Source organism: Solanum dulcamara, chromosome 11 (assembly GCF_947179165.1).
Source record: "Solanum dulcamara chromosome 11, daSolDulc1.2, whole genome shotgun sequence".
Classification (NCBI taxonomy): Eukaryota; Viridiplantae; Streptophyta; class Magnoliopsida; order Solanales; family Solanaceae; genus Solanum; species Solanum dulcamara.
In genome coordinates, this window is record NC_077247.1 from 35,350,573 (window position 1) to 35,365,332 (window position 14,760).

General features: G+C 37.9%; 1 protein-coding gene and 1 long non-coding RNA gene across 2 annotated transcripts; one reads left to right on the top strand and one right to left on the bottom strand.

Moving 5' to 3' along the window:
- Window positions 1–7,187: 7,187 nt before the first annotated feature.
- On the top strand, window positions 7,188–8,024 carry LOC129872531 (uncharacterized). Its single transcript, XM_055947495.1, has one exon. The coding sequence runs from the start codon at window positions 7,188–7,190 to the stop codon at window positions 8,022–8,024; it is 837 nt and encodes a 278-aa protein (XP_055803470.1).
- Window positions 8,025–8,502: 478 nt separating this feature from the next.
- On the bottom strand, window positions 8,503–10,974 carry LOC129873687 (uncharacterized). Its single transcript, XR_008762741.1, has 3 exons — window positions 10,530–10,974; window positions 9,990–10,066; window positions 8,503–8,764 (listed from the first exon to the last, which is right to left on the bottom strand). It is a non-coding gene; the product is annotated as an uncharacterized LOC129873687 (long non-coding RNA).
- Between the last annotated feature and the right edge of the window lie 3,786 nt (window positions 10,975–14,760).

The following is a 14,760-nucleotide window of genomic DNA, read 5'->3' on the forward strand; positions in this document are numbered from 1 at the left end:
CTTCCTTCGTTATAACATCAACTTAAGACTTTATTTCAACTCCACCAATACACAACAAAGGCCTCAATTCAGTGTAACCATACTCCTTGAGCGGTTCTAAAAATAATTATGTAACTTCATATGTCTATCTTGCAAGCTCTATAGATGGACAGACAATCAAATCGATTTGTCCTGCCCCCGGAGCAATAGGCATTATAACCTCTTCCTGCAAATCCACCACGATACTGTAAAAGCCATACTTATCATATCGCGACCTGATAAAATAACAGGAAGACCCTATACTTGGATTGGCGTCGACTGAATAAATCCGATTTGCTTTAAGTTTCTTCTATATAGGTTCAGCCGTTCAGGGAACCTTATGTCCTTGAAATTTTTTATTAGTGAAGGAATATTTTTGTCATCCACAATAATATGCCACTGCCTTCGAAAGGCACTATAGGCCTTCTCGGTCATCCATCTAATGGTTAATGGTGGCTTTCAATCACTTTAAGAAAGGTTGTGCTATTTTTTGACATTTCCGCTGCTATTCTTGAACAATAGGCAACAAAAATGGATCTTCTATGAAGATAGAGGAGAATTATGTCACTGAGACATGTTTGTGTTTAATTTGTTGAATATGAGTTTTGATAATTGATCATTACTTCATAATTTTGTAGGTGTGAAGTACTAAGATTTCCGTGAAACTTTTCACCGTTGGAATAAAATTTTGTTGGCAATTTTATGTAAGAAGTGATATACAGATTCCCTATCTTTTAATATCTCTCTTGATTCCTCATATATGTAGCTAAACTATTATAATTAATTGGACAAACATGGAAAACTGATGGCAACAAAGTGTTATTTGTTATTTCGGAAAAAAGACGATTTAAAATTAATTTCAACTTTATAAAGAAAAAATTAATTTTAGAAAAGAGGAGTCGCCATTTAATTTTTTGAAGAAATTAAGAAAACTTAATTTAAAACACCCTAACAGATTTAAGTGTTAAAAATTCAGAAAAAAATGTATGAGGTTCTTATTTCCACTTTGAGAAGGTGTTAAGCATTCAAAGTGGCCGCTCACACGCGGTTATACGACGATTTAAAAATTATTTGACTAACTTTTAAAAATATTAATTTAAAAGGAAATGAATACTTTAAAATTTATTTTTTTGGAAAAAATATCAAACTTAAACATTGAAAATAATATACATGTATAAAAAAAGTAAAGTTTACCAAATGCCTAAATAAAGGTAAAAAATCATCTAAAGAGTAAATTAACATGAATTGATTTATCTTTAGAGAAATATAATTAATTTAAAACAAATTAAAATTAATATCAAAGCAAGCATAAATAACATAAGTGAATAAATTATTACAACCCGAATTAATATAAATAAATAATAAATAACACATAAAAATATTGCCCGACATTTAGTTTCTGTACGCCTGGACTAAGTTGTTGGGTCATCTGCGTTTTGGCCTTAAGCATAATTTCACTGTATATCGCAGTTGTATACGCACTGTATATCAAAATATATATACACTGTATATAGTGTATACAACTTTATTTCTATATATCAAACTGTATACACACAGTATACCACCTGTTTTTTCTCTGTATCTGTTGTATATCAATGTATATCCGACTGTATATATATTGTAGATCAGTGTATACAACATTATTTTCTTGCATATCAGAATTATAAATACTGTATATCAGTGTATACGACACTATTTTCCACACGTGTTCCATGTTTACAGCCCAATATCAATATATAAATTATGAATATTATCTTCTTTTCCATTTATCAACTTTCCAGCAATTCAAACAAGATGATGGGAGACTCAAAACTCAACGATATGCAATAATGGGGTCCAAAGATGGACTCGAATTGATATCACATGCACCAAAATAAAATTACATAAGCATTTACTTATTTTAAGCTAAACCAAGGAACATATCATGATATTTTAAGTTATCAAATCGATAAGTATCCTAGAAGTGACTAACAACATGCATATATGCGGATAAAGAAAAGGAAAGAAGAAATATATTCAAGTAACTAAAGAAAACGGATTTAATATATACGCTATACTAGCTCAAATTTTAAAGAAAAAATTACATCAATTAGGTCATGAAAGTTCTAATTGAATAATAACTTTAAGCATATTTTTGTTATCTAAATCATGTTAAAAGAATAAATTAAAAACATGAAAATCTATATTGTTAAAGGAAATTATTTGGAAAAATAATGAACAAAACTAAGATCTTTCATGAAATAATTCTAACACATGATAGCTAATTAATTCTAACACATGCTAACTACAAAAAATTTCTATCATTAATCTAATTATTCTTAATACATGCTAACTAAAAAAAACAAGACTACGAATTAACTAAATATAAAACATGAAATAATTAAATAAAATAAAGTTGAAAAAATATTTTACCTCTTTTCGGGCAGCAAAACTGAAGACGATGAGCGGAAGACAACTTTACCACCACCCAAGAGTTTGATGGAACTCCAATTTATAAAAAAAGAAAAGATTAAAAATTTAGATTCAAGCCTTCGTGGGTTCGATGTTATAAGAACACTGTTCTTAGCCTAAAATTCAACTCCAATCTCTTATTTTCCTTGAAGAAAAATATAGATTGAAAGCTAGAAATTTTCACAACTTTTAGGCTAGGGACAAGAGTCCAAAATCCTAGCCAAGTTAAGAAAATTTTTAACTTTGGAGTGAATAAAAAACCTCCCACTTTTTCTCCCTTCTTAATAAGAATATGAGCCTTTATATAGGTTCCAAAAACTTCAAATTTTCTTGCAATTTTCGATGTGAGAGATTGAGGATTTTTTTATTATTATTTTTATTTTAGAAAAAACTAAAATTTGAAAAATGCAAACTATAATTAAACTAACATAACTAACATTGTATTTAGTTAAAAAATGAAATCGTTTTGAGATAATTTTTGAATAACTACATAAATAGTAATCAAAGATATAGTTTATAAAAATATGTATATTATACTAAAATTTATAAATAAAAAAAAATAGTTAAGAATAACATGAAAATATATTTGTTTTTATAAAAGCTAATTATCTCAAAAATGTTTGAAATTCAAAGAAACTCGATAGCTAATTTGCGTTGTGGAGGGTTAAAATTGGGTGTCAACATTATTGATGTACAATATTAAAGGTAAAACAAATATTACCTAATGATCATACATAAGCGTAATGAGGTAGCTCACCACCGTGCGAAGCGCATATAATTTACCTAATAATAATAATAATAATAATAAACAATGTTTTAACAATTACATAGAGTTTGGAACACTAATATTACTGAAAAGAATTGTTAATATTCGTTTCTTTTTCTTTTATTTTTTTCAGTCTTTAATTTGAATATATGACATGATCCCTAGAATGCTTATATATTGACACTGATATGTTAAAATTTTGGTAAGCTTATGGTCAACTTATATTAGGTCTTTGATATTATTGTTAATATTTTATTTTGTCTATAATAGCATAACTTAAATATAATATGGAAAAAATGATCAATTTAATAAATTATAAATAGATATAAAAAATAATATCCTCATTATTTATTCCTAATCTACGAAATAAAAAAAAACGAACACAACTAACCATGATGGTAGGATTCATTATGTTTTTCAAATATAAAGCCATCCATTTGATTTTATACTTGTGTCTTTGAAAACCACATTGTATTCACTAAAAAAATACAATAAAATTATCAAAATCAATCCTTGAATGATTAAATATGAAAAAGCGGACGTCATATAAAGAAAATATATTTCATACCGCGTTAATCACATGGGAGAAAAGTAGAATTCATCCGAACCTCATTATTCAAAAAATATAATAATATACATTAAGTCAATTTTTTTAATGCATATATAGTATAGTATATGTTGAATTTTCTTAATGAAAATTTGTCTGTCATCACTACTATTAATAAATACGAAATATATGGTTGAACGCACTTTAATTCACAATTATAATGTCGAAATATAGAGATAGATGGATACTAACTTGTGGTTGCCATGAGAAGAACAAAGAAGACAAAACAAAATTTAATCAATGACATATTAATGTCACGCCCCGAGAGAGTACTCTAGGCGTGGCCGACACTCGAAGACCATTGCTGGTCCCCAAGCGAACCACTTGATCTAATTACACATTCATCCATTCAACAAAAGACTTAAATGACAAAAAGGGGACAATCGTATGGGCAAATCGAATCAACAACTCATCAAAGAATAACATATTTAACAAAATCCCAACTCAACTCTATCTCAAAGAATAGTTTTGAAAACCAAAACAATGAATCAACACTGTCACTATTTGTCTATAAAACCTCTAACACTATCTAGAAGGTGCCAATGACAAGTCCATGCCTACCCAAAAACAAATACTCAAAGAAAATCTAACAAATTTAGAGTGCCTCTGGATTCAAGGAGGACTCTGATCTTGGGCGCATTTATAAGCCCATGCACTATGTTTGGCCATTGTTGTGTGATATTCTGAGAAGATATTGAAGCCAAATGACTTATTTTGGATGAAATATCAAGCAAGTGTGCAATAAGGTATGAGTTCCAACATATGCAGGAATTTTGCAAAGAAAAAGCCAGGAAAAATGGTCATGGCGCTATAGTGCCACGATGCGCCACTGCAGCGCCAAACCCTGCACAGATTCTAGTGGCGCGATGCGCCAAGATGCAAACTACTGAGGCATGTTTTGGGCGCGATAGTGGAGCGATGCTCCACTGCAGCGCCAAGTGAAAAACTACAGGCATACTCTGGGCGCGATATTGGCGCGATGCCCCACTGCAGCGCCATCAACTTTCCAATTATTTATTATTCCGCCCATCAATAATTGAAAGGAAAAATCACTTTAAATAGTTCTTTGTACTAGGGCAGAAGGGGGAGAGACGTTTTTGGAGGCAGAAAAAGAAGAGAAAAAAAAAGAAAGAAGAAGAGAAGCACAAAAACATCTTAGGTTCCTTTCTTCCTTTGTTGTATTTTAATTTGTATGGAATTGATTCCTTGGTGTTGTTATTTAACTATGAGTAGCTAAACACCCAAATTCTGGGGATATAGCTACGAAACATGGTTTAATAGTATTTAAACTTGGTGGAAGATGGGTTATTGATTCTAATTACTCTTCTATTCTTGTGGTTATGATTTTGATGTTTGCCCAGCATTAAGATATATGTGTTGTTTATCTTGAAATGGGAAGAGGATAGGTAGATAGAATAAAGAATGGAAGGAATGTGTTCATACTAATATATTTTAGTGTGATTAGTAGATAGGATGCTTGTGACATATACCTATTTACCACATTTGGTTATGATAAAAGATGATAGTTAAATACATTCTTAATGTTTCATACCTATCACCGCTCAACGATGTAGTTAGGTTGGCAATGAAGATAGGCAATTATAGGTCAGAAAACCATAATTGGATTTAACCCTTTTTATCAGTAATTAAATAGCCCATCGGAAACTAAGATTGAATAATAGTAAATTTGATTTCACGTTATGCTATAGCCCTGGAATCTCTTGAAGCCTTATTAATATACATAACTATTGCATTGTTTTCACTTCGAGAAAGTTTTAATACTTCCAAAAATCAGTAACAAACAATCTTAAACTCATTGCATAACTATAATTAGTGTAGTCATTTGAAAAAAACTGTTTGCCTTATCAAGATCCCTGTGGGTTCAATATCTGGCTTGAAAGAGCTGTTTTACTACTTGAGAGACTACGTACACTTGCGTGTGCAATTATAGCCACAATAAATTTTTGGTGCCGTTGCCGGGGACCTTAGAAATTAGGAAAATTGACTTTCTATGTTGATTGTGCTAGCTTTAACAACTTTGTCTTAGCTGTGAATTTTCGCAGGTAACTTAAACATTACACTAGACAGAGACAAAGAGCTTGTAGATCCGTTATCCGAGCCTGAACGATTCTTTCAATGGAAAAGGCGAACAACGGCTTCGCAAAACTTAATACATAAACTAAATCTGGCAGAAAATCATGATTTAGAAGGAGAGGTCTTGCTAGAGGAGCTCCCTATAGCCATGGCAGCCAGGATAGTACGTGATGTGACAGTCCCACTCACTGCAAATGTCACCTCTAGCATTCAAAAACCGCCAGCTGGAGGGAGATTTGAATTAAAACAGAACATGGTGCAATTGTTGCACTCTAATGGACAGTTCACGGGATTGCCTCATGAAGATCCTCAAGTTCACATCCAAATTTTTTTGGAGATCAGCGACATTTACATGCCAATTGGGGTATCTCCTGATTATGTGAAACTAACATTGTTTTCTTTTTCTTTGATAGGAGAAGCCAAGGGGTGGTTGAAGTCGAAACCACCAAATTCAATCACTTCATGGAATGATTTGGCCCGCAAGTTTCTTATAAGGTTCTTCCCTTCAGGGAAGACGGCTAAGTTGAGGGCTGAAATTTTAAGCTTCAAGCAAAAGTTAGGAGAAAATTTATACCAATCGTGGGACAGATTTAAATCATTACTCATTAGTTTCCCTCATCATTATCAAGCTAACGAAGTGTTGGTCCATACCTTCATAGAAGGGTTGGAACCCAACACCAAAATTCTTCTTGATTCAGCTACAAGTGGGCAAGCCTTGGAGAAAACATATGATGAGTTATACACATTGTTAAATCGCATATCCCAAGGAAATCCGGAGTGGAATGGAGGAAATGCTAGACCTGTCATCCAAAAACAAGCAGGCATGTTAGAGTTTGATGCATAACTGCATTGACAGCACAAATTGCAGCAATGCAAAATATGATGACAACACATTTCAACATGCTAGCAAAAGGACAGCAGCAGGCTTCAGTGAGCATGGTTCAACAACAACATATGTGGTGCGAAGTATGTGAAAGCAGTGAGCATGTGGCAGAATATTGTGGAGCAAATCCAGAATCAATAAATTTTGTAGGTAATGCACCTAAGGGTGTTGGCAACCAAAACTATGGAAATACTTACAACCCAAATTAGAGAAACCATCCTAACTTCTCATGGGGTGGAAATCAACAAAATCATCATCAAGGGCAAACTCAATACAGACCACAAGGAGGTGGACACCAATACAATAATCCTAGTCAAGGATACAATGCTCAAATTCAAGGTGATCAAGGATCAAGAAAATCGGGAAGCATGAGTGTTGAGGACATGTTGAAACAAATCATGACAGACCAAGCCAAGCTAGCTTCCGATGTCCGACAAAATCAACTAGCTACCCAAAATTTAGAGAAACAGCTTGGGAAATTGGCAAGTGCACATAGTTCTCGCCAACAATGGGGCTTACCAGGTAACACTGATCCCAATCCCAAACAGGTGGATGTCGTAAGTACTCGTAGTGGTCGCCCACTCACTAAATTGGCTCCCAAAGCACAATCGGCAAAGGAAAAAGGCAAAGAGCAAGTCGGACAAGAAGGTGAACCTAGCGGTTCAAAAGCAATAGAGGAACCAAAGACAAAACCTCCTCCTTCATTTCCTCAAAAATTTAAAAAAAAGAAAGAAGAGGAGTGTTTTGCAAAGTTTATAGATTTGTTGAAACAGGTGCAAATTAATTTGCCTTTAATTGATGTTTTACAGGAAATTCCAAAGTATGCTAAATTCGTCAAGGATATTGTGGTCAATAAAAGCAAGTTAGCTGAATTTGTAACTGTGGCACTCACTAAAGAGTATAGTTCAAGAATCTTGAACAAAATCAAGCTTCCAACTAAACTAAAAGATCCAGGTAGTTTCACGGTGCAGGTAACCATCGGTAAATATAGTAATACAAAAGGTATTTGTGATCTGAGTGCTAGTATCAACTTAATGCCTAGATCCATGCTTAAGAAATTAGGCCTAGGAGAACTTAAAGCAACAACTATTTTACTACAATTAGCGGATCATTCTGTAGCTAGACCTGATGGTATCATTGAAGATGTTTTGGTACAAGTAGGATCCCTCATCTTTCCTGTTGATTTTTTCGTTTTAGATTTTTAAATGGAACCCGATGTTCCTTTTATCTTAGGACACCCATTCTTAGCAACAGGCGGGGCACTAATTGATGTGGCTGCAGGTAGATTGACTATGAGAGCACATGATAAAGTGGAAATGTTTGATGTATATCATGCACTGAAATTGCATGCAATTTATGAGAAGTTGTCTGCTGTAACCATCATTGATGAGAAAATATCAGCTCAATGTACTACCTCAAATGATCTATTAGCGAAAGTCGTAATGGGTCAAGATATTAAAGAGGACATGGAAGCTAAAGAGCTAGCAAGTGTGCTTGATATGCCAAATATTAGCATGTGGAATGTCACGACCCAATTTCGTAGGTCATGATGGCACCTACTATAACCCTCTAGTAGGTAAGCCAACCCGTCAACCCGGAACTTCAAGTAATGTGTTTGAAGGCAAAAACTATATAAGAGCATTGAATTATAAAAGTAAACAGAATGAATAAGCGGAAGTAAACCAAAACATGTTTTAAACAACTAAAGATCCCTCCCAGAACCTGGAAGCCACAAGTACAGAGCTGCTACAAAATAAAATACGAGTACAAGTCCCGAAAGTGGACCAAAAAGATATAAAACAACTGGCTAGTCTCAGAAGGCAAAAGACGGGCCATCCATGCTGAAGGAGACAAGAATGATCTAAAAACGCCAAGTACTCACCCTAGTCTCCGAAGTTGACTGCAACAGGCTTGATTTATCCACGGCGATAACTGGTGCTCGGTCCTGCATCACGAAAGTAGATGCAGAGTGTAGTATGAGTACCAAGACAACAGGTACCCAGTAGGCATCATAGGCCGACTGAGCAGAAAAGGTAAAAACAATATGAAAAAGAAGAATAGCCTAAATAGGAGTCAACATAAGCATCAAAAGGAAAAAAAAGTACTACCTATGAAAGCTACAGCTAACTATACCCAACTGGGCCCCCATAAGCCCAACCGGGACACTCGTGCGCAAGTTAAATAAAAACTCGGACGAACCCCCATAAGCCCGCCGAGTACACAGAATAGCTACAACTACCAAGGCTAGGAACCAAGAATCTGCGATGTTAGGAGCCAAAGTATTATATCATTTCCAAACCCAGAATCTCTAAGAGTCAATCGATCTAGTGGTGACTTAGGGGTCGAGGCTGGGACTGAGACCCAGAGGCTCACCTGTATGTTCAAAGTGGTCAAGGCCAGGACTGGGTACCCGGATGCTTGCCATAATACATAAGTACGGTCGAGGCCGGGACTGGGTACCCGGATGCTCGCCATAACACATCGATATGATCGAGGCCAGGACTGGATACCAAGATGCTCGTCATACTACCAAGTCGACGGAGGCCGGGGCTGGGTACCCGGATGCTCCTCGATAATTCAGAATGGAGGCCGGGACTGGGTACCCGGATACTCACAGATATTTTATCTTATGGTGCCGAATATTCTCCTTTCCAACTAAACAATAATAGTACCGAGAATCTCATTTCCAATGAGTCAACCAATATGCCATCAAAACTAAAACCGGAGCCAAAGTCAACGATCACGAAATCTAGTGCTGCCGACGCCTTACAAAAGTCAAGATTATATCGAGTTATGGATGATGGTATTTTTAAGAGCAAGAGTAACGCCTAGCTAAGGCCAAACTACTAGGCACTAGCCCGCTACACCATTCTACAAGGATCTAAGTCTACCGGAGCGACGCCGGGACATCTAAAGCAAGTTTACATCCTATACTAAGGCCAACATACCCCACTGTATCAATAACATGCTCATTCAACTCTACTTATAAAACTTAACAAATAACGACAAGATACACATGCTTCTAAATATCCGAAAACCCGATAATAAGCCTAAAGCATGATTTCTAACGCCTAAGATATACAATCAAACTACCCAACCCAAATTCCAACTATTTCAACATGCTTTCACACATTTCGGCTCAATCTAAAGAAAGGTAAACCGTAGCCTACCTGTAGGCCAAACACGCGGGCTCCAAATCACTGTGCTGGAGCTTTTCCCTTTCGAACGACCTCGGAACGCTGCCAAGCTGTCAAAAATAGAACCACAACGTCGATACGGTCGTTTAGACACTAATTTCATAATTTTTGGAAATGGACCAATTTTGGGGTCGAAAACGGGAATTGTGGGGCCCACATACGAAATTCCAGATTTGACCCCCAAAACAGGTTCTAAACGTCACCCCAATCACACAAATCAGATTTATAACATAATTCGGGGTGGGAAATTACGTAAGACGATCAAAAATCAATTCCCACATTTTTAAACTAAGAAAACGATATAAGGCAGCCTCTTTACACGTCGATTTCTCAAAAACGACATACTGTCAATCAAAACAAATTATACCATGTCGTTCCTTGCGAAAAACCCCACTATCTAGCCTCAAGAATCACTCAAAACGGAGTTATATTGACCAAGATACACTCTTTCAAATTTCAACAAAATTTCATTCCGAAAATGACTAAATCTGCTGCTTAAAATCAATTTATTACCTCGAACGACGTGCCAAAAATAGATTCTGAAACTTCCACGATGTTCTCCTTAAATTTCCACGCAAGATAGCCTCTGGAATCACCCAAATCGGATTTATATTGGTCAAGATATAACTTGTCAAAGTTCTTCAAAAATCCATTCCGAAAATGGATACTGCTGCAAATAAAATCACGATTTTTACCAGAATCGAATACTCCAAATCAGTTTTCAATTTCTCCAATGCATTCTCCACGAAAAACCTCACAATTTTGCCTTTTGAATCACCCAATTTGGAGCTCTAGAACTCAAGAAATGAGGGTTCAAAGTTGAGGAGAAAATCTGAAAATATTCTGCACTGCTGCAGATTTTTTCTGGTTTTTACCACAATTTAAAGTCTCCGAATGGACCCTCGGAATTCGTTCGGAATCCGATAAAAATAAACCAGATATGCTACCCTACTAAATTCGATATTCCAGACTCAATGGCGCATTCAGAATTTCCATACGAGATCATTTTAATAAAAAGTGGGTCCCACACCCAAGAGTCATTTTAAGTCATATTCCACAACATGCCTCGATATTAGTCCGGAAGCCTCAAAAAGCGAACGAAGGGTCGTTCTAGACCAAAATCAACATTCCGGACCTAACCGCGCTGTCAGAATTTTTATTCGAGCGCATTTTCCAAGAATGTTGACCAAAGTCAACTATAGGCTAAGTTTCAAAGTCAAAAGTGCCAAATAGCCCCAAACTCGTATTGATTGACTCGATAGTCATTCCAACAGTGCTACTAGCCTAATTTGGTCATTCCGGAGCTGATGGAACCATCAGAATTTGAATTCGAGATTTCGTTAGCCCAAAACTCAAAAAGTCGCAACTAAACTAACTTAGGCCTTTAAAATACCAAAATGGACTCGGGACCTCTAAAAATTCAACCAACACTTCTTCTAGACCAAAAACCATCTCCTGAATCCAGCGGAGTTGTCGGAATTCCATTCCGAGCATCGAAACTCCAAAAGTTGACCAAAGTCAAACCTTGGCTTAAAGTTCCTCAAATTCTCAATTCAAGGCCTCAAATCTTCGTTACAGCTCCAAAACTGATTCCGTAAAGTCTCCTAACCCAATTTAGACATTTCAGAGCTGCTGGAATCGACGGAATTCCGTTCTGAGATCTGTAGCTCCGATTGACCCCAAATACCACTTTTTAACACTTAAAACTTATGAAACTCAAAATTTCCAAGGACTTAACTTTTCATAGGATTTTCTAAAAATCAACACCCGATAACAATTAGAAATGACTCGGGGCATCTAAAGGGATGGGTAAAATGGTCATTTTACAAAAATTTCAAAAAAATGACCTTGAGGGTCATTACAATATCCACTACTAAAAGAACTTTCGTCCGCGAAAGTAAGGACAAGAGTATACCTGGAGGGTCCAATAAGTTGGGGAATTGCTCCCGCATCTCCTGTTCGGTCTCCCATGTAGCCTCCTCGATCGGACGATGGCGCCACTGGACCTTAATCACAGGGATGGACTTAGAACGAAGCTGGCGAACATCTCTGGCTAGAATAGCAACTGGCTCCTCAACAAAAGTCAGGCGATCATCTAACTCAACAGAGTCATACTGAAGCACATGAGACTCATCTGGAATGTACCGGCGCAACATAGAAACGTGAAAAACAGGGTGTATAGCTGAAAATGCTGGTGGCAAAGCCAACTCATAAGCAACCTCTCCAACTCTCCTCAGAATCTCAAACGGCCCGATATACCTAGGGCTAAGCTTACCCCGCCTGCCGAATCTCATCACGCCCTTCAAGGGCGACACCCGCAAGAACACCTGATCTCCTACCTCGAAGCGCAAGGGCCGACGCCTGCGATCAGCATAACTCTGGTGCCTACTCTGAGCTGTCCTTAACCTATCCTGAATAACCCGAACTTTGGTTATGGCATCCTGAAGTAAATCGGTACTGTGCGGCCTAGGCTCTGAAGACTCAAACCAACCAACCGGAGTACGACAACGCCTACCATATAAGGCTTCAAATGGGGCCATCTGAATGCTAGAGTGGTAGCTGTTGTTGTACGCAAACTCTGCCAAAGCTAAGTACTGCTCCCAATGACCCTTGAACTCTAATACACAAGCTCGCAACATATCCTCCAGAACCTGAATAGTACGCTCTGACTGACCGTCGGTTTGTGGATGAAATGCCGTACTAAGATCAACCCGGGTGCCCAACTCTCTCTGAAAGGCTCTCCAGAAATTGGAAGTAAATTGAGATCCCCTATCTGATATAATGGATATTGGTACCCCGTGCAGACGGACCACCTCCTGAATATAAATTCGAGCTAGACGATCTGCAGTAAAAGTGGACCGTACTGGTAAGAAATGCGCTGACTTGGTCAATCGATCAACGATGACCCAAATACCATCATTACCCCTGGATGATCGAGGCAATCCCATCACGAAGTCCATGGTAATTCGTTCCCATTTCCACTCGGGAATGGGTAATCTCTGAAAGAGTCCACCAGGCCTTTGATGCTCCGCCTTAACCTGCTGGCAACTTAAACAATGGGATACATACTCAGCTATATCTCTCTTCATACCGCTCCACCAGTAATGTTGTCTCAAATCTCGATACATCTTTGCGGTGCCTGGATGGATAGAATATTTAGAATCGTGGGCCTCGTGAAGGATCAACTGAATGAAGTCTCCAACTCTGGGAACACAAAGGCGACCATCGAACCGTAGTATGTCATCCGAATCTATAGAAGCCTGGCCACCCTCGCCTCGTAATACTAACTCTCGAAGCTTTACCAATTCTCCATCCTCAAACTGTCGACCACGAATCTGGTCCAATAAAGACGATCGTGCTCCCACAAAAGCCAAAATCGGTCCGGAATCTAAGATTTCCAACCTGACCATCCGATTAGCCAAATACTGGATGTCCAAGGCTAAGGGTCGCTTTGTAGCAGACAAGTAAGCTAAACTACCCATACTCTCCGTCTTCCGGCTCAAGGCATCCGCTACTACATTTGCCTTGCCCGGGTGGTAAAGAATAGAGATGTCATAATCGGCTAGTAGCTCAATCCAACGCCGCTGTCTAGAATTAAGATCTTTTTGACTCATAATGTACTGTAAGCTACGGTGATCTGTACATATCTCGCAATGGACTCCATATAAGTAGTGCCTCCATATCTTGAGCGCGAAAACTACCGCCGCTAGTTCCAAGTCATGGGTGGGGTAGTTGCGCTCGTGCACTTTCAACTGTCTGGAAGCATAAGCAATAACCCGGCCATGCTGCATTAGTACACACCCAAGACCTATACCAGAAGCATCACAATATACCGAAAAGATCTCTCCCTCAACTGGCAGAGTCAGAACAGGAGTGGTGGTAAGCAAATCCTTAAGCTTTCGAAAGCTCGACTCACACTCCTCGGACCACACAAAGGGAACATCCTGGCGGGTCAAACGGGTCAATGGGGCTGCAATGGTAGAGAAACCCTCAATGAATCGTCTATAATACCCAGCCAATCCAACAAAACTCCGAATCTCCGTAACAGATGTGGGCCTAGCCCAACCACGAATAGCCTCAATCTTCGCTGGATCCACTCTGATACCCTCTCTGGATACCACATGTCCCAGAAATGCCACAGACTCCAACCAAAACTCGCATTTTGAGAATTTAGCATAAAGCTGCTGATCTCTCAAAGTCTGGAGCACAACCCTCAAGTGTTGCTCGTGCTCCTTCCTACTCCTTGAGTATACCAGTATGTCATCGATGAATACAATCACGAAGGAGTCAATATAAGGTCTGAATACTCGAGTCATAAGGTCCATAAAAGCTGCGGGGGCATTAGTAAGCCCAAACGACATCACAAGAAACTCATAGTGGCCATAACGAGTGCGAAAAGCAGTCTTAGGAATGTCAGCTGCTCTAATCTGCAACTGATGGTAGCCAGACCTCAAGTCAATCTTAGAAAACATGATCGCACCCTGAAGCTGATCAAATAGATCATCGATACGGGGCATGGGGTAACGGTTTTTCACCGTCACCTTATTCAACTGCCTGTAATCAACACACATCCGCATAGTCCCATCCTTCTTCTTAACAAATAAGACAGGCGCACCCCACGGCGACACACTCGGGCGAATAAATCCCTTACCTAGAAGATCCTCAAGCTGCACGCTGAGCTCCTTGAGCTCTGCAGGGGCCATACGATAAGGTGGTATAGAAATAGGCTTAGTTCCCGGCTCCA